This window comes from Onychomys torridus, chromosome 2 (genome assembly GCF_903995425.1).
Source record: "Onychomys torridus chromosome 2, mOncTor1.1, whole genome shotgun sequence".
NCBI lineage: Eukaryota > Metazoa > Chordata > Mammalia > Rodentia > Cricetidae > Onychomys > Onychomys torridus.
The window spans coordinates 33258460-33280043 of record NC_050444.1 but is presented as its reverse complement, the minus strand read 5'-3'; the positions used below and the strand labels follow the sequence as shown (position 1 = coordinate 33280043).

The window sequence follows — 21584 nt, the reverse complement described above, 5'->3', positions numbered from 1 at the left end:
TAGCTTCTATGGAATACAATCTGTTTAATTAATAGTGTGGCCATGGTAGATCTACCATGCTCCAGCAGCTGGCCTCACCCATGAGGATATGGGCATCCCAAATTGGACTCAGTGGGGTCTGTAAAAAGGGGGGATAAGACTGGGAGGAGGTGGACAGAGAGGTGGGGTGAATCTGGGAGGAATTAGGGGGAGGAATGGGATGTGAGTGTGATCAAAATACACTGGATAAAACTCTCAAAGACAATTTTTATTATAAAAAAAAGGAAAAAGAAATAAAAAACTTTGGGTTCTAAATGATTTATTCATCTGTGCAAAGATACGAATCTATATAAGGAAGACTCCAGGTCTGAACCACATCAAATTCCCAAACCCATTTGTATGGCTATTTCACACACCTATTTTGATTAAGCTTTCAGCTTCTGACCTTAATTGTCTCAGCTCAATTTATTTTCCAGAGCAGATGAACTCCTGTGTTAACTTGGCAACATGGTATGCTTATATCCAATGCAGATATGACCTAATTAGAAACTAAAGAGTTCTGGAAAATGGTCCTAATTTCAAGTAACAAAAAGGAATGTATATTCACATACCAATACAACTTCTTATATTCCAAAACTCTACCTAATACAATTACCTTTTATACTTTAATAAACAATTGTATACTAATGAACTGTAAAAGCAATCAATAGGAGGTATGAGGTATACAAATGGAATAGCAGTAAGTTATGAGGGACTGGCCTAATTTTGAAGATATTCTAAATAATAATGTAGACAAGCAAAGTCTCTTTCATCTGGCAGCTCAACTTTGTCCTGCCTGCTGAGCCCCCCTTTTATAAAACCTGGAGACTGAATGATTTCAGACTTACAATTTTCCACTATTAGTGTTTCCACCCTGCCTATAAGAAGCCCCTTTTAGAGCACACATCATTATCTCAACTAAACCCCTCTGGGCTCTCTGCTCACATCACATCTATACTATACACTCTGACACACGCATGCTGCTAGTGCCACACAGGATAACTGGATCTGGACATCTGAAACATAATTCCACTCAGTCTCTCAAAATTGAAATGCTAAGTGCTATGTGCAGTGTGTGTGTGTGTGTGTGTGTGTGTGTGTGTGTGTGTGTGTGTGTGTGTGTGTGTAGAGGGTATCTATAGATAGACAGATTAAAAAAAATAATAATACAGGCCAGGCAGTGGTGGCGCACGCCTTTAATCCCAGCACTCAGGAGGCAGAGCCAGGCAGATCCCTGTGAGTTTGAGGCCAGCCTGGTCTACAGAGCAAGATCTAGGACAGGCACCAAAACTACACAGAGAAACCCTGTCTCCAAAACAAAACAAACAAACAAACAAACAAAAACAACAAAAGAAAAAAAAAAACAATGAGGGGAGAAAGAGCTTATCCAATTCCTGATTATGAGCGTTTACATGTGTGCAAGCATGCATGTACGTGTTGAACCCGGGCCTCACACATATTTAAGCATACAGCTGATCACTGAAGTACATCCCACTCTTGGTCCTCAATCTTTTAGACAGGTCACATATAAAAAATGGTCTGTCCTTGCAATCCTTTGAGAATAGAAACACTAGCGTCCTGACGATTGTGTCAACTTGACACAGCTAGAGTTATCTGAGAAGAGGGAACCTCAATTGGGAAAGTGCCTCTTTAAGATGGGCTTGTGGATATTTCTTTCATTAATGATTGATGAGGGAGGGCTCAGTCCACTGTGAGCTGTGTTTGTCACCATGGAGCAGGTGGTCCTGGATGTGTTTAAAAAAAAAGGGGGGGGGGGAGGCTAGAGATGTGGCTCAGAGGTTAAGAGCACTGACTGTTTTTCCAGAGGTCCTGAGTTCAATTCCCAGCACCCACATGGTGGCTCACAACCACTTGTAATGAGATCTGGCACCCTCTTCTGTGTACATAATAAATAAGTATTTAAAAAAAAAAAATAAAAAAAGGCTAAGTAAGCCATGAGGAGCAAGCCAGTAAGCAGCATTCCTCCATGGCTTCTGCTTCAGTTCCTACCTTGAGGTCCTAGCATGGCTTCCCTAAGTGATGGACCGTGACCTGTGTATAAAACTGTAATAAGCCCTTTCTTCCCCAAGCTGTCTTTAGTCATGGTATTTTATCACAGCAATAGAAACCTAGGCAGCTAAGAAATCACACAAGTCTGTAGGACACGATAGTACACCCCTACAGTTGCAGCTAAGGTGAGGAGGGGAGATTTCTTGAGCACAGGAGTGCAAGGTTAGCCTGGGAAACACAGGAAGTCTTCATCTCAAAGATAAGGAGAAAAATAAAAGCCATCAGCAAGAATGTATACTTCTTGAACCCGATGTAGTTGCACAAACTTGTAATCCTAGCATCAGGGGGCAAGAGGACTACCAAAAGTTCACAGCCACCCTGGCCTTCACAATGAATCCCAGGCCAGCTGAGACCACATAGTGACAAGAAAGGGAGAGTGGGAGGGAGGAAAGAGCAGTACACTGATGGCACACTTCCTGAGAGGATGCTCAGTGACGAGCTTCTGGAACTGAACCTACTGAAAAGTTCCAACTCAGCTAACAGGGTATGCTCTTTGAGAATGAATGATTATCTCTCTGGTAAGACAGTGCAAATTCAGTTATAATGCTAATATGAGCTGTTTGTTTATACTGCCTTCGACTGCACAAAGGAAATGACAATACTGTGGTCCAACTGTAGAAGGTTTTAGCTTCTTATAATTGATGAAAAATTCAAACAAGATGACTGCAGCTTCCTAGTGGGATGACACAACAGCTGGTCTACTATCGCAATTGACAGCAATCACTGACCCTCTCTTGAGTACATCTAAAACATCTATGCGGTAAATTCATCTCAAAGGGGGAATGGTACATGAAGATTATCCAGGCATTCAGGGTTCATTTAGGGAAAGAAAACACAATAAAAAATAAATAAAAAGAGCCACTGTAAATCAACAAATCAAGGCTCCTCTAAACAGAATTACATGTAAGTGAAAACAACAAACAGATCAGTGACCTCCACATACAAGCCATGACATGCACACACAACAGTAATAAAGTGCTAGTGTGTTGTACACATGAACTCATAGTATATGTGACTGTAGAAGACCTGTACAAGTTCAAGACAGCCAAAATCCCACCATGGTGACAATGGGGTCTGAAAGTCTCACCCGTACCTGATGAGGAAGCATCAGCTTTTGAAGAGACGTGGCCCCTAAAAGCTACCTATGATCTATTAAACAGCGATTCTCAACCTGTGGATAGTAACCCCTTTGACGGTCAAGAGACCCTTTCACAGGGTCACCTAAGACCATCGGAAAACACAGATATTTACATTATGATTCATACAGAAACAAAATTACAGTTAGGAAGTAGCAACAAAAGAGCTGTATGGTTGGGGTCATCCCAACATGAGGAACTGTGTTAAAGGTCACAGCATCAGCAAGGTGGAGAACCCCTGCTCTGGAAGGTGGTCCTACACTCCGCACGTCCTGCAGCGCCATGTGGACACACTGGCTGTCAAAGAATCACGAAGCAGAGAGAGCACAGGAGGGTGGGAGGACAAAGTAGGGAGGGAGCAGGGGAATGGATGGAGGGAGGGAGGGGTGGAGTGGATAGGAAGGAACAAACATGTTAAGTGCATGGATGACAAAGAAGGAAAACTGGTAGCGTGCTGTGTGTGTCCTCAGCAGTATGGACAGCTGTGCCCTCTACTGTCCTCTCATCCAGCACTGCATTCGTGGTGGGACTTGCTCGTTGGGAATTAAGAGTTCCAAAGGTCTTCAATTTGTAACCCTGTGCTGTGCACCTTTACCTGTGCTACTACTTGCCATTTATTCTTCTGAGGGCGAGCTGGGACTCAGCAGCCAACTCAGGATACACAGACACCAGCTAGGCGCTCTACCACAGAACTACATTCCCAGTCGGTTATTTATTCAGAAATAATTTCATAAATTGCCTTTGCTTTGAATGTTTTAATTTTCCATACAGATAAGTGTTTCATTTCTTCACAATTTTTTCTTCTTTTCTATTTTGAGACAGAATCTCATTCTACAGCCCAGGCTTGCCTCAAACTCAGCACATCCTCCTGACTTAGCCTTGTGAATGTGGGATTACAGGCATGTGCCACACCTGACTCTAGCATGCCTTCTAAATTAAGAAACTCCTTCTTCCTTACTTAATAATCAATGGTTTTGAAAAGTATTTTAAAATACTTAATTCACAGGAAATATTTTATCAAATAAAAATATAAATTTCTTTTCTAAAATATTTACCAATTTTCTAAGATGACCAGTTACTAATAATATTTCACCTCCTGATGTATGATGATGCATTTCTTAAATCTTATATACGAGGGCCTAAATAATTACAATCATACTTTAATGATCTAGTCTTGTATTAACATCAGATTAATTTTCCTCTACTACCCTTTATAGTTCTAAATTCATTTTTGCTCTTCTTTTTTTTTTTTTTTTTTTTGCTAGAGCTGAGGATTGAACCCAGGGCCTTGCCCTTGCTAGGCATGCGCTCTACCACTGAGCTAAATCCTCAACCCCATTTTTGGCTCTTCTTAAAAGTTGTGTATGTTTTTGAGACAGGATCTGAGCACTCGGCATAAGCTAGCCTGGAATCCCCTATCTTCAGCCTCAGCCTCCTGAATGTGGGAACTGCAGTCACGCACTACACCTGCCTCACCATTAATTTAAAGAAAGATTATATTCTTTCTACTAGATTCTTACTAAATTACATAAACCCATCATGTATTGTCCGTCTTTTACAGGGGATTTTTTTTGCACAGAGTCTCATGTAGCTCAAGCTGCTTCACATCTGTTATGTAGCCAAGGATGTTCTTGACCTCCTGATTTCAAGTATGAACCACAACACATTAATAGACCTGTAATCTGTTTAAAAAAGAAAGAAAGAAAGAAAGAAAGAAAGAAAGAAAAGAAAGAAAGAAAGGAAGAAAGAAAGAAAGAAAGAAAGATTGATTCCCCCTAGTAATGAAATCTGCTTTCTCCTGAAGGATTTTCCACACTCCTCCCACCTCTGTCAGGGTCCCTCAACTGTGAACTACTGTGAACTACTGTGAATTGTTCCCTCCCTACTACGCTGAGGGCTCCTACTTCTATGGCCCTCAGGGACCGCCTCTTCACTGGGGGGAAACATGTGCCACTACATCTACTCTGGTCATCTTAGCTGAGCCCTTGGAAATTTTAAGTTTTAAATTTACAGTTTAGGTGAAAACACAGAAGACTTTACACTGAATAAAAAGATAAGGAGAAAGGCCATATTCTCATTAAGTTTTGCCAAACTTGATTTCTTTAGGTTAATAAAATAAAAAAAATTTTAACAAGCCAAACCAGGAAATACTTTTATGGCTATAACTATCACAGGGAATGACCGATATTCACCTGCTTCAAGACATATAGAAGGGCTACAGCTCAGTGGTAGAACTATCTAGGAGGGATGAGACTAGTGGGTCCGTTCCCAACCAAAGGCAAAGTCCACAGGGAATACAAGCATTTGCTTGTAATTTGAACTGTATCCTTGGGATAGCAGTAAGATTGGTTTAGAGATGATGCCAGCAAGCCAGGCAGTGGTGATACACACTTGGGAGGCAGAGGCAGGTGGATCTCTGTGAGTTTGAGGCCAGCCTGGGATACAGAGCAAGTTCCAGGGCAGCCAAGAGTGTTACACAGAGAAACTATGTCTCGGAAAAAAAAAAAGAAAGAAAGAAATGATACCAGCAATTATGCATTTTAAAACTATATATATTGCAGGTGGTGGTGCCATATGCCTTGAGTCCCAGCACTCCAGAGGTAGAGGCGCTTGATCTCAGTGAGTTCGAGGTCAGCCTGGTCTACAGAGTGAGTTCCAGGACAGACAGAACTACACAGAGAAATCCTATTTTGAAAAAACAAAAAGAAAAAGAAAAAAACAAACAACAACAAAAAGCCCTACACATTATCCCCTGAACAAGAAAAACAGAAATTTAAATTATCAAGAATATTTTCTTCATAACCCTAAAACGGACAGAATTTCAAATATTTAAAGAATAGCTGTATGGCGGTTTGAATGAAATGGCCCCATAGACTCACAGATCTGGTCACTAGGGAGTGGTGCTATTTGTAAGTATTAGCCTTGTTGGGGGAAGTGTGTCACTGGGGGTGGGCTTTGGCTGTGAGGGTTCAAAAGCCTGTGCCAAGCCCAGAGTCTTTCTCTCTCTGATCAGCATGAAGCCCTCAGCTCCTGATGCAGCTCCTGCTTCCCTTCCACATGACAATAATGGACCAAACCTCTGAAGTTGTAAGCAAGCTTTCTTTTACAGAGTTGCCATGGTCACGGTGTCTCTTCACAGCAACAGAATCCTAAGACAGGCTGTTGGGACCAAAGAAGTTGTCTATAATAGAGCACTAACTTACTGTGATTGCCTCCAATTATGAAAAGTAGCAGAACTGAGTGTCCAAGGCATCAGAACTTCAACTTCATAGAAAAGGTTCCCCACAGCTAGCTCTATTTTAAGATAAAGATTATTCTGGGGGTTGGGGATTTAGCTCAGTGGCAGAGTGCTTGCCTAGCAAGCACAACGCCCTGGGTTCAATCCTCAGCTCTAGCAAAAAAAAAAAAAAAAAAGATTATTCTGGACTCTAGTCCTTCACAGCTGCGTACACCTTGATCCCAGCACTTGGGAGGCAGTGGCAAGGACAGCTGCAAGTTCAAGGTCAGCCTGGTCAACATAGCTAGTTTCAGGACAGGTAGACTTAAGGGAAGCAAAATCATCTCAAACCTCAAAAGTGCAACAAACCACAAGACACTACATTTTTGTTCCAAAATGGTATTTCTCGAATTATTAAAGTAATGTTAATTTTATTTCTTGTATGATGGATCTGATTTTGTTTTAAAATTTTAGTCTAATATCCACATTTTCCCAGATGTTCTAAAATGTAATGTTGTTACAAATGTTACCTCAATTATATCCTCTACTATTTATCCCAAGGCTTATAAACATTATCTTCCAAATAAAAATACCAAAAATTTGTCATTACAAATAAAAACTACTCACCATGATACCACCATTTTGTTTTCTTTGGATTCTTGTTACATGTTCGCACATAAAAGGAATTATCTGGCGGTCGTCTCTGAAACAAATAGAGTTTAAATATTAAGTAGGTAATTTCTGAAAGAAAATGACAGAGAGAAGTGAGTTTAGCAAAATTATTATAGAACGCATAAAAAAACAAAAGAAACTCTAAAAGCCTGACTCAAGAAGAGATGCCTCAACTGTTTAGGAAGGGGGTGTGGGAAAGGTTAGTTGTCCCACCTCTTCATACTTACCTCTCCCATCCAGTCATAGTGACTACTTACATGAACTAACTAAACAAAAAGCTGCCTATCTAAGGTTATCTAAAGAATGACAGCAACTTTCAAGCACCTGCACAGGCTCATTGTTTTACTTTAATAATTGAGGACAGAGAGTCGGCGTCTAAGAGGAAAGATGCCTTAGCCTTGTGTGCACCAGAGGCCTTCCTCATCTGCCCTGACTGGAAGGAACAGTATGGAGAGCCTTGCAGCTCTGCAGGACACCTTGGCCAAGAGTGACGCTAACCACACTGGAGGAAGCCTGGAGAGACCCTGAATGAAAACTACTGCATATCAGGTGTGAGTTCTTGTCAAGAGTTCAAATGTCCAGTTTATATTAATGCTATACTGAGAGGTGGCTATATTCTAATATAGCATTAGTATAAACTTGACATTAGGATTATAATTTAAGTTCCTTATTTCCTTTTCTCGTTACATAGCACTTAATAGGGTAAAATCAGCAAGTATCTAATAAATATTAAATTTTATGAAACTCACAGAAATTCTGACTCTTAAATTATCATCATGGTTAGACCTATCAAACAATTCTACTAAGAACAGTTTATCAAAAATTTAAATGAAATGATTAGTTTTATACTAAAGTATGCAAAAAAATACTAGCAGCAAACCATCAGGTGAGTAGAACGATGGTGGTTAGAAAAAGGATGAGAGACATACAGAGCAAGAGTCAGTTCTCTGGCCCTGGGTGTAAACATTCTATGTAGCTGCACACAGAAGCTAACGATCATCAGGCCATGCAAGAGCAATGGGCAGAAAATCACCAGTGACCAACTCAATGGCAGTGCACATCCAACCCTATGGTTATCACCTCACTGTGAAGCATCAGAGGAACACAGGAGAACAACCTGCTCTGTCCCACAGATGAAAAGCTTAGAGTGTGTGCACTGGTGCATGTGTGCATGCACACGTGCTAGAGCTGAGTTAGGAAAATTATTGAAGCAATACATGAGACTCATTTCTCACTACTCCTATTGGATAAATAAAGCTTCATTACAACCTGAAAATGCTGAAGAAACTAGAGTTAAACTGATACTAAGGAGGCTGGAGAGATGGCTCAGAGGTTAAGAGCACTGGCTGCTCTTCCAGAGGACCTGAGTTCAATTCCCAGCACCACATGGTGCCTCACAATCATCTGTAAATCCAGTTCCAGGGAATTCAATGCCCTCTCCCGGCCTCCACAGTACCAGGCACACTCACATGGTGTTCAAAGAGACACGCAGGTAAAACACATATAAAAAATAATAATTTCTAAAAAAATTTTTTAAACACATGTATCATATTTCATCTAAAACAGATGTTTTAGCACATTTTAGTATTTCAGAATGGGGCTATATCTTTTAATTAATAACAGGATTTTTTTCTTATATTGTACATAAAAACTGGATAAAGGGCTCTTCATCTTACAATTGAAAGAAGAAAAATAAAACACAATTTAGCCTATTACTCCCTGTACTTATTTAAACAACAACAACAAAATAAACCCAAAACCAAAACAAAACCAAAAAAATCTCATTTTGAAAAAGAACACCAGGAATTCTTTTAAAAACATCGTACTAATGTGTGTTTGTAGGCACATGTGTGTGTGCCACACTATACGTGGTGACCACTGCACAACTTCTCTGTTCCTGAGTTCCAGTGAAGGCTCCAGGGATCAATCGTCAGCTTACACAGCACGCTGAGCCGCTGAACCATCTCAATACACACACACCCCCCAAAACAAAACTCTGGTGAATTAACATTTCAAGATTCTTACTTAGTGACCCAGTGACTCTAGGTGCTTCTGATTCTAAACCACCCACTGTTTAAAACTGAGATATTATACTAAGGAGTCTCTAAATTCTTATTAATTAAAATAGCAGTGGATTTAATCTGGAGAACAGAGAAGCAATCTGCTGAAGATCCCCAAACACCTTCAGAGCTCCCTATTTTAAAGGTATCTGGAATTTACCTCCTGTCATTTTTCATCTGGTCCTTCCCCCGACTCCCACTAGAGACAGAATCTGTGTGTAAATAAAGGGGAATAAAAAGGAAGGCCGCAAAAACTCTCTTGGTGAATGGCACCCTTCCTTCCATCACTCTAACCACGGAGACAGGCGAGCTCTAGATTCTGGGAAACTGATAAGGAGCTGGGGGGATGTTCACTTCTAACTTCCCCACTGTGGAATCTAAAAACAGGAATGTACACTTTTACTCTGTGACTGCTCATGGAAATAAAATTCAGATTAATAAACGTGCACAAACATTCTGTTTAAAAATGGTCAAATGACAACTATGGTCTCGTTAGTGACCACACTGCTAGCATGTTGCATACTCAATAAACCATACTTTAGAAATATGTGTAAAAAAGGAGCTTGACTTCTAGTCTATTTAGAATGAAAGAACAAAGTAACTTTCCAACTTATTACTAAAAGTGTAATTGAGAAACAAGAACCCGCGTCCTCCTCCTCCTTCAAATACACCAATTATATACTGACACTGCTTCCCACCCATGCTGGAAGAGACACACGACTGGAGCAAGCGCAAGGTCCTACCTTTTCTTTGCAGCTGGAAAGCATGCTAATAATGCTCAGACACACTGACTGGACGGACAGCGCTGGCGACCAGTCTTCTGTGAGGATGGACAAACAGATATGACCATTGCTATACACGTGAGGATGGACAGGGATATTTTCACCAGTAAACATGACCTGAGGAGACATAAAGTGTCATTACCGCTCAATTTTCTCTAGTATTAAAAACTAAAGTATTGTCCATGTTTAACAAGTATTAATTTTAAGACAAAATAAAAACAAATAGATTTCAGTAGTAAATGCTCACTCATCACCAACAATAACCTCACTGTATAAATAGCCATGCAGTAGTAGGAACCCTAGACTGTTTTCCTAAATTCACTGTAATTTTCTAAATTTGTATTCTTTTTTTCAAACCAGTGAATGGTAAGTACATCCATTAGAATGTTTTTGTTTTTTCAAATTCTACTCATTCCTCACTGAATACTCATTATTCACACCTTGAATCCCAGCACTTTGGAGGCAGAGGCAGGTGGATCTCGGTGAATGTGAGGCCAGTTTGGACTTCGACACAATAAGTTCCAGGCTAGCCAAGGCTACATACTGAAAGCATATTTGAAAAAACAAAATACAACAAAACAAAAAACCCAATGCACTAAAATTCCAAAAGTACGTAATTTTGAAACTGTAACAAAAATCAAACAAAAACAAAAGCCTGTTTAAGTGAAAAAGAAAAAAAAATAGATCTGAGTCTTCATTGGCTGTTCCCCCCGCTTTGCCTTTTACTCACTGAAGGTGTTCTTTTATCTTACCTCAGCATAACTGGAAAGGATCCTCCCTGCCCTAGCACTAAGTAAACCATGGAAGCATCCAAACAGAAAAGAGACTAAAGGCACGCATCTTGAAACACCATTATGAATATTCCAACACAATTAAAAGGCGGCAGATAGACTTAAGATCAGTTATGCACGTGTTCCTCTAGTTTGCAATGCTGGGCAAAGAGCTCAGGTCCTCGTATGTGCTACACAAGTGCTCTACTCTGAGCTACAGCTCTAAGAGAAATTATTTGGTTTTATATAAAATTCAAATTAAATTAACTCACCAACCTTCAAGTAAATTTTACAAGGTACCATATTAATTCTGAAGTTCAGCAGCCATTCCTAATTAGTGGTCTCAGCACAAAGAGAAAACACTAGTTATCACTTGAATAAAGATCTTGTTTAAAATTCGCAATCAAGGGGCCGGAAAGATAGCTCAGCGGTAAAGAGCACTGACTGCTCTTCCAGAAGAGTTCAATTCCCGGTACCCAGATGACACCTCGAAACTGTACGTAACTCCAGGATCCACCCCCTCACAAGACATATATGCAGGGAAAACACCAATGCACACAAAATAAAAATAAATTTTAAAAAATTCACCATCAGGCTGGGTGTGGCAGTGCACACTGCAGGAGCAACATCTGGAAAGCCTGACATTAAGGATTTGACTTGAAGCCGGGCGGTGGTGGCAGAGGCAGGTGGATCTGAGTTCAAGGCCAGCCTGGTCTACAAAGCGAGTCCCAGGAAAGGCACAAAGCTACAGAGAGAAACCCTGTCTCAAAAAACTAAAAAAAACAAAAAGGTCCCAAGGCAGCCTTGGGTAAACAGCAACAACAATCACGGTATAATCTCAAAGATGCCAATCCAGACCCATGAGTCCCCACATACATCCAACAGTTCTTGGCCCAGGCTTACAGAATCTCTCAACCCTTGCAAAAATACCAGCTACAGCAAAATACCAAGAAGGAGACATTAAGCTTTAATTATGACAGAAGCTGATGAAACACTTCTGTATGTATGGTGGGGGTCAGGGGGTTCTCCTTAAATGAAGAAGACGGTCAATGAAATCAGTTTGGCTAGAGTGTGGTATGCCCATATTTAATATAGAATAGATATTGTGAAATTAAAAATCAGCTAAGGTTTTTATGGATATTTTAAATATCTAGCAACAAATCTGACTTTATTAAGATTCTTACAAATATTCACATTAATAAACGGATCGTCCTAAACAAGCAGGACTCCATCTATTAGTTGAAGTTAACATAACAATATTTTCCAACTTTCAAAGTGTGCTTTCCTTATCCTTTAAGACCTGGCCGCCCACCTCTAGTTTCCCCACAGAAAAACGACATCTGATTCTACAAGAAGTCAATACTTGTCCTACCTACTGCAGAAGGCTCATTCTTTACTCTGAGAGGCTGCAGGAGGAAATGATACTTATTCAGCCCATGTCACTGCTCTTGCCCTAAAAGCATCCTGCTTTGAGCAGTCTTAACTTTTACACTTTCTGAGTCTATTCACAACTGCTTTCTAGTAGAATTTTAGAACACATTTATTTGTAGACTGTGTTACACATGTCTAGAACTGGAATTTACAAATGTCATAAGAGTATAGATCTGTTCTGATTATCCATTTATCCTAAAAAGCCATTTGACCAGCAGAGTGTCTTCACTGAGAACACAGGCAGTACCTTGAGAATTTACTCCCTGGTCACAGTTATTTTTAAAGTATCCCCACCTTGCCCTATAAGGTCTCTTAATTAAGAATTCTATGAGAATAGTGACAGTGGACACCCCACCCCCGCAAAAGCCAAGTTTTTAACATGACTATTAGAAAACACATAGGCAGCCAGAAACAAAGGTCATCATGACATGTCGACTAGTCATTCACAAAGCAAAGAAGAAAGCAGTATTCTCCTTGGAGAGAAATTGTTACCAACATCTGTGAGCCAGGAACTGTGCATGTACCAAAAGGAAATCCAGACATAAGGCAAAGTGGTGAGTGGCAAGGGATGGCCCTGAAGGCAAAAGCAGTGGACTGTCTACAAGCAGAGCAGAGGGCAAAATTAAACAGCTCTAACATCAGAGGCCAAAACAAAAATCAAATCAAGTCCCCTACTGGGTGCAGTGGACCAAGTCTGTAATTGCGGTACTCAAGAGGCTGAGGCAGAGTTAGATGTTGGGTTGACAGCCAACCAGCACTGCTAAGTGGGCTGCAGGCCAACCTGTGCTGCATCGTTAAGAAACCAACCCAAGCCAGGCGGTGGCACACACCTGTAATCCCAGCACTCGGGAGGCAGAGGCAGCTGGATCTCTGTGAGTTCGAGGCCAGCCTGGTCTACAAAGCAAGTTCCAGGACAGGCTCCAAAGTTACACAGAGAAACCCTGCCTCGAAAAACCAAAAACAAACAAAAAAAAAAAACAAAAAAAAAAAAAAAAAGGAAAGAAACCAACCCAGAACAAATCAATTCATCTCTGCTGTGTATGATTAATTTATACATAAAGTGCTGATTGGCCAGTAGCCAGGCAGGAAGTATAGGATAGGCAGGACAAACAGAAAGGAGAATTCTAGAAAATAGAAGGCCTTGTCAGAAGACACCAGCCCACCATCCAGGGAGCAGCATGTAACAGGCACGCCACAGAATACATGGCAACATCTAGATTAACAGAAATGGGCTGAGTTTAAGTGTAAGAGCTAGACAATGGTAGCCCTGAGCTAACGGCCAAGCAGTTTTAAATATTAGCTTGTGTGTGTTTATTTGGGTCTGAGTGGCTGGGGAAATGCAAGGACACAGGAGCCGGATAAGACACAGGAAAACTTCAACTCACATCTCAATTAGGCTTTTAACATATTCCATGCAGGACAAATGCAGCCAGTGTGAACTTGAAGTGACCAGACTGGGGATAACTACCTGGATGTATTAAGCAGCCCTTAGGGCCTGGGTACTTTAGAAGCTTGTCTAAGCAGAGAAAAGATGCTTGACATGCCAGAGATGAATTCTTGAAATAATATAAAATATTTTTTACAACAGTTTGTTGCTGTTAAGGCATTACCAGTCTTTTCCATTTTCACAAAGTTTCAGTATAATCTCTGTCCTCTGGTTCTCTGCCCATTATGAAGGGAAGAGCAACCAAGGTTAACTTTAATCACATACTGTTTTGTATCTTGTTTAAACCCTGTATAAGTCAAAGGAGAAAAATGGACACTTCCGTTGTTTTAATGGATGTGATCAAGTACTGAAAACTCAAAATGATGTTATTTCTGGATTTTAAAAAAAATGGGGCAGTTCCATGTAGCTTATAAAACTATCTAGTACTGATATAATCAGACCACTGAGTACAAGTGATTTGAAACTACAACTCAACTTACTTGGCCTCGGGTGAAAATCAGTTATACAATCACACTGTTAAAAGTTAACTGAAAACTATCCACATTCCTTGCTGCAGAAACCCACCCAAAGAAAATGCAATTTCAGAGAAAAGTAAAGCATATATACTTTACTCTAGGATTTAGAATTAGAACTTAGAATCCCAAGGCTGTCTAAGAAGCATCTTCAAATATCCCTACATTTTTAAACACCTCCTTTTATTACTGTAGCTCATTTTCAAAAGTAGGTAAGAGGAGTTGGAGAGACGGCTCAGCGGTTAAGAGCACTGGCTGCTCTTTCAGAGGACCCGGGTTCAATTCCCAGCACCCACATGGCAGCTCACAACTGTCTGCAATTCCAGTTCCAGGAGACCCTCACATAGACACACATGCAGACAAAACACCAATGCACATAAAATACAAATGAATGAATGAATAAATGAATGAATGAATAAATGAATGAATGAATAGTAACTAAGGGCTGTGCACCTTGAATAAGCCATGGTTTAGAGTTGTGACTTTCCCTTGAGGGATCTCATTAAAGAATTAAAAAAAAAAAAAAAAAAAAACTGGGTAAGAGTTAAAATATAACTAACTATACGCAAGATAATTTTGGAAGACCACATCCAGTCTAAAAATTTAATCAGACCAATCTTAGAATAACTTGAGTACCATGAATGTAGCATCTATTAAAATCCAACACAAAGTATCAAGAGTGATGAAAACCTACCTAGACTATGAACGACCACAACTCAAGTTAGGGGGAGAGAGAAGAGCCATGGAGTCTCCCTGTTGCCTAGGCTGGTCAACCCCTCATCCCCCCCCCCCCCTATCTCCCCAGGCTTAAAGCATTTCTCCTATAGAAGCTTTAAAAGTACCTGGGACAACAAGCATGAGTAGTGAGTCATGCTTGACTCACTACTCAAATTTAATATATTCTAACAATAGTTCAATCTGATAGCTGCCAATGTCTACAATCATCTACTACAAAGCAGTAAGTACTCTACACATTTAACTACATATTTCAGGATGTTTACACAGTTTACCAAACTCTTGCCATTATTCCTAACAAGTAAATAAGCAATGGAGTTCAGGTAACTCTCACATACAAAATGCAAGAATTTCTCAACATCAAGTCCAATAATGAAAGACCTTATAATACCTAGTCACAAAGAAGATACAGTACATGTTTCAGGAGCAGTCTGGAGACGGTTACCTAGTATGTGTCAAGCTAGGTCCAAACAGTATACACATAGTGAACTAAACAAAACAGGATCTATACAGGTGGGGAGTGCATAGTGGTAGTTCACCCGTGATGCACAATGGTAGTTCACCCGTGAGGCATGAATTATCAATCAATTTCTAGCATTGGGAAGAGGAAGCCAGAAAGACAACCAAACACCAGGCTGTAATTATAAAACCAAGTCCACCTGTCATATCATAGAGATAACCAAGGCTTCCTGTCAGGGACAGCAGGAGGCAAGGTTTTCTCTTGTTACTGGACAGTCAGGCTGGTGGCCTACACCTGTAATCTAGCACTTGGGATGTGAAAACGGGAAGACTATCCAGATTATCCTTGGCTACAGAGCAAGTTTAAGACCAGCCCTGGATACATGACAGCATGTCCCAAGCAACAAAGAAAATAAAATTTAGAAGCGTAATAAAAGCTATAGATAAGTTAGGATTAATAATAACAGACAAATGGCTAGGGAGATCATAAACATACAGGTAAAATTATACAGGCAGATTAGGTAGTATTCAGGAATGAGAGAAAGTGAAAGTGTGTGTGTGTGTGTGTGTGTGTGTGTGTGTGTGTGCATGTGTGTGTGTGTGAGAGAGAGAGAGAGAGAGAGAGAGAGAGAGAGACAGAGAGAGAGACAGAGGAAAAAGAGGCCAAGAATATGAGAGAAACAACAGACAGAGGGGGGAGCTGGAGAGATGGCTTCGGGGTTAAAAGCACTGCGTGCTCTTCCAGAGGTCCTGAGTTCGATTCCCAGCACCCACATGGTGGCTCACAACCACCTGCAGGGACACATGCAAGCAGAACAACATATACATATATATATATATATATAAAGGAAAGAGGTGCATGGGAAGGGTGAAGAGAGGAAATGGAAGGGGACATATGATGTAATTATAATTTCAAAAAACTATTATAAAAATGACTAGAGGTTGAATTTTATGAATTTTCAATGTAGATTTCTCCTTTTAGTACACAAACACACATCATTAGCATCTATAGTAATAGTTTTCTTTTCCATGATTATTGCTTTACAAGTACTTTAAAGACAAAGTTTTCTTAAATTTAGCCTTTATATTGTATGGCTTCAGAACTGACGGGACAGTGACCCTTCCATGAAAATAATCATTGTCCCCTACTATTTCTAAAAGAAGTCATATGCTAAAACAACTTTTCAGCAAAAATTAAATTGGGGAAGCTGAAAGCCCGTATACGGAGACTTCTACAAAGTCCTGTAAGCAACTCCGATGTTTCTTTGCAATAGAATTTTTTGACGAAAGGGCTATACAGGGAGTGGGTATTAGAAGAACAGAGAGATCTGCCATCAAAGAGGAGGCAGGAGAAGAGCACCAAGAGCTAAGGCACTAAGCTCTGGGACCTTTAGCTTCTGCAGTCTGACCACGTCTCCGAGAGCCTATGGAATAAACAGTTAGTTCCTCCATACTGGATCCTTCTCTGATCAGACCCCAAACACTCGCACACGCCTCTCCACAGCCCTTCAGTGTACCTGAACAAGACAGAAGAGCACATAGCTGCCAGATCTAAGAGGCCCGAGTCCTTTCATGCCCTGCCCTGTACTTTTCATAGAAACCCTTATGTCCTCTGAAGACCAGTCCTACCAGTTCAAGTAGGCTCTTCTCTGCCTCCCTGGACTACTCTAAACTAGCTAATGCTTTTCCATTTTGTTTCAAAGCAACTCACTGTCCTTCATGGAGTTTTGACTCCATTATTCAAACCCCTGTCAATCTACCAGGCCCTCCTGTGTTCATCTAACCTCTAAAGCAGGTGTGAACTGGGTTCACCTCCAATTACCTCCACTAGGACCTGGGGCTGCAAGTCATCCCCCCCCCCCCCCCCCAGCCTGACACACTGAGCAGCCCCTGGTCTCCCCACTCGCTTACATGCTGCCACACTGCTCCTTTAATTTTAGATGGGATTCTGTTACCCTGCTCGAAACCTTCCATTTCATCAGAGCAAAAGTCTGAGGCCTTACACTGGGCTACAAACGCCTGTAATCCCAGCACTAGGGAGGCAGAGGCTGGTGGATCTCTGTGAGTTCGAGGCCAGCCTGATCTACAAAGTGAGTTCCAAGACAGGCTCCAAAGCCACAGAGAAACCCTGTCTTGGGAAAAAAAAAAAAAAATTATATGTACACAATTGTTGGACTCATTACATTTACTTCAGAACCATTAAGATAATATGATTAATAAAATTATTTTAATAATTAAGGGAATCCCAGCCCTTGGGAGTAGTTCTCATTTTCTTAACCAATATAAATTAGAATATACAACTTCTACAACATGGAAGCATTATCAAACAAGTTGTTAAAAAGGAACACTAGCATTCCAATGGGAATAGCTGTCCTAGGACTTTTCAGGATCTACATATAATCTTCACTTTCCTAGAGGTCACTGTAAGGAGAAGCAGACACTTTTCCCATAGTAATGTATCTACTTGGCAGCATAGTAGATGGGAGAAAACCATGACTTGGTTTTCACTCCTGATTGTTCTAACTAGTAATCAAACCATTAGTAAGATATTTCTACAAGCTTCAATTTCTTCACTTAAAAAAATGAAACTGAATCTATTATCTCATATGAACAAAATCAGAATGAAGTTAAATTATGAAATGAGATATACAAACATTACCATCAGTAGAATGCAGGGAGGTAGCCTGCAAAAAATGGTTACGTTTTAACATGTCTATAAAAGGACTTACTTGATTCCATAGAAAATAATGATCCGGATTTTACTAAGGAAGGCAAAAATAGGGTAGGGGTACAGGAGGGGGTGGTGCGTGTGTGTGTGTGTGTGCGCATGTGTGTGTGTGTGTGTGTGTGTGTGTGGAGTGGGTGATAGAAATGTGGCAAGTACAAGATTTGATCCCTAGCATTGTAAAAGAGAATTTTTAAACATGCAGTGAGATCATGACTATGCTACAGAAAACTCTACTAGTGTTGGGAAAAAGCATACGGTACAAGAAGTGGAAGCAATAACCCACTGAAAGAACCCAGCTGGAAGATGACTCCTTGTGCTTCAGCCCAGACAGTAAGAAGAGAAAGGGGTGGGCTGACTCAGACTGCAAAAGGATGTGCAAACTACATAGGAATTAGTGAAAGGGCACAATGTAGAACAAGAAGAAGGGGGATAGAATCCCATCATAAAGAAAAGAATCCTCAGCTCCAAAAAAGAAAAGAAAGAAAAAGAAAAGAATATTTCATTACTGGAAAGGGTTAAGTTTAGATATATTAAATCTGAAATGTCAGCCAGGAGTGGTGGCACACGCCTTTAATCCCAGCACTCAGAAGGCTATCTCTGTGAGTTCGAGGCCAGCCTGATCTAGTAAGTGAGTTCAAAGACAGCCAGGACTACACAGAGAAACTCTGTCTCAAAACAAACAAACGAACGAATGGATGGATAGAAATATTTAAATACTGTTTTCCTGTTATTCAAACGTATTTTTGGGGTTGGGGATTTAGCTCAGTGGTAGTTAAAAGTTCTATGAAAATGGTAAAAGGAACCTGAAGTCTTAACAACTTCCTGCTCACATGCCAGCTTTAATTCAAGGAGTCAATATCTGGGTAACCCAACTTCTTTAAACAACTCTCTTTATAGCACAATGTGATAACTAATTCTCTATTGTCTCTTATGGCCAGGAAAAAATGTAAGCTATAATCAGAATATTATGTTGAAAGTGGCAATGAAATATGACTCCTCTCAAAATACCGCATTTTTGGGGGTTGGGGATTTATCTCAGTGGTAGAGCGCTCCTGGATTCAATCCTCAGTTTAAAAAAAAAAAAACAAAAAACCAAACCTCATTTTTAATCACATACTAGTTGAATTGTAGGTACTGGGTTCCTTTTCCAGAAGACCTCATTAGCACTAACACAGAGGGCTGGAGTGCTACATTTCAGCAACACATCTCATCAACTTCAAGCTTAAACAGTGACATACTCTGTTTTCATTTTGTCAAGAATAAGTAATTCTAGTAACTCATCATCTTACAAGTCAGAACCCTGGAAATCATCCCAGAATTTCTTCGCTTTAACCTCCAATTAATTATTTACTAGTTAAATAACTCTTAAAAAAAAAAAAAAACAAAAACAGTCCATGGGTTGGAGAGAGCTGAGCTGTTAGTTTTTGCTCTTACAGAGGACCCAAGTTTAATTCCTAGCTCCCACGTGGCTGTTCACAAGTACCTATAACTCCAGTTCTAGGGGATCTAGAAGGTTTTGACCTTCTTCTGACCTTCAAGGACATCATACACACATGCAGTGCACAAACATACATACAGGCAAAACACTAATACATATAACTCCCTCCCCAAAAGTTGGTTTTGTTTTTGAGTTCTTTAGATACCATTACCAACATTACTCTTTGTCTAAGTATTTTTCTCTGTGTAATCCTGGTTGTCCTGGAACTCTTGCTGTAGACCACACTGGTCTCAAACTCAAACTGCCTCTACCTCCTGAATGCTGGAGTTAAAGGCGTGAACGACAGCCCAGCCCTTGTCTAAGTATTAAGCTATTAACTAAACTGTGCTTGCCTCAAACTATAAAGATCAGATTTCAGGTTGACTTCATACATTAACATCTGTAAATGCACTTGTTTCTGAAGGCTGCAAAGAGAACACATTAATGGAAAACCAACCACGGTCCTTCTAAAATAGCCTTTGCATCTTTACCAATGTGATCACCCAATCGAGCAAGAGTACTTGCAGTTATTAAAAATGCTGATCTGTCCCCACTGCTCTTAAAACCCAGGGATGACAAACGACCTGAAATTCCCAAAAGCGTGACAGCAGCAAAGCCTGCCCCAACAGATGTCACAAAGTCTTGACTGCAAATAAAGCAATATTAAAAACAAATCTGCCTACATATTTACACTGGATTTCTCATATAGGTTTTTAAGGAGGCTGAAATAACCAATTTAGCGTTTTGCTATAATATAAAAATACAGTAAAATGTTACATGCAAGGTAGTTAGTTACCTGAGGAGAGTCAAAAGGATATCGACTACTAAACTTAAACAGAAGTTGAAATTTTTCCCCTTCATATAAGGTACCTGGTGCACCTTCCATGTCTACGATCCACCTAGGACAGGAAAAAGAAAAACAAAAAGGGATCAAATTTAAAACGTAAGATAAAAAGGATTAGGGTAAAGGAAAATGGAGGTCAATGAGCTGCCAGGCATGGGCCAGAGTAACCCATGTGTACTGATGCACTGCCCACAGCAACTCTCACACTGGGTTGTTTTTTTGGTTTTGTTTGTTTTTGGTTTTGGTTTTTTGTTTGTTTGTTTTTTGGTTTGTTTGTTTGTTTTTGTTTTTGTTTTTTTTTTGTTTTTTGGTTTTTCAAGACAGGGTTTCTCTGTGTAGCTTGGTGCCTTTCCTGGAACTTGCTTTGGAGACCAGGCTTGGTCTTGAACTCAGAGATCCACCTGCCTCTGCCTCCCGAGTACTGGGATTAAAGGCATGAGCCACCACCGGCCAGCTCACACTGAGTTTTTAACTGATTAGTGCTATGTATATTACATGTTTGAGTAAATTGGTTATTACTATAGGGAACACACACAGCCACAGCACACACGTGGAAGGCAGAGGACAACTTTGTGCAGCTGGCTCTTTCCTCCCATCTCTCCATGGCCTCCAGGGATTGAACTGGGCAGTAACTAATTATTACTACCTGTGCTTTACCTCCTACGCTCCCTTTCTGGGCCTCAGAGCAGGGTTGTCTGTCTGCTGTGTGCTAGTGCCCATGGAGGCAGGGCAACAGATCCCCTTGTGAGTCACTAGTGACATGGATGCTAGGACATAAACTAGGGTGCTCTGGAAGAGCACAACCCCTCCTAACTCCTGAGCTCTTTCTCCAACCTGAGGGGAAGTTTTTAACACTCTTCCCTATCCTTCTGTGAGTGATACCTGGGATCAAAGAAATCAGGTCAAGGTCAGAGTCAGGCTTGTAACCCAGGTCTGAAACAAATAAAACTCCCACTTCCATATGCTAATAGCAGACTCTATGTGGTGCTCGTCCTTTTAGATCACACCATCTTACTTTTTTCAAAAGACTATTTTCTACAATAACTAAAATCATTTTAAACAACATCAAGCCCATTACTGTTTTCCTGATCAGTAGCAGAAGCAATGGGAGAAACTGCTGTCAGCCAATACTGCAGAGAACTGTAGCTGACCAGTAGTCTACAGAAGGGACCCCTAGCTCTGAAGGTCACGAGCACTGCTCTCTGCTGCCTTTCCTTGCTAGCTCA

The 21584-nt window shown here is 40.5% G+C and overlaps 1 protein-coding gene across 1 annotated transcript in view; it reads right to left on the bottom strand.

The window, feature by feature from the left end:
• Positions 1-21584, bottom strand: part of Ube2w (ubiquitin conjugating enzyme E2 W) — a 50585-nt gene that overhangs the window by 6921 nt on the left and 22080 nt on the right. Inside the window, exons 3-5 of the mRNA XM_036178961.1 lie at positions 20311-20413; positions 9917-10072; positions 7069-7144 (exon numbers count right to left, since the gene is read on the bottom strand). Of these exons, the coding sequence (XP_036034854.1) occupies positions 7069-7144; positions 9917-10072; positions 20311-20413 (335 nt within the window). The remainder of the gene's footprint in view (positions 1-7068; positions 7145-9916; positions 10073-20310; positions 20414-21584) is intronic.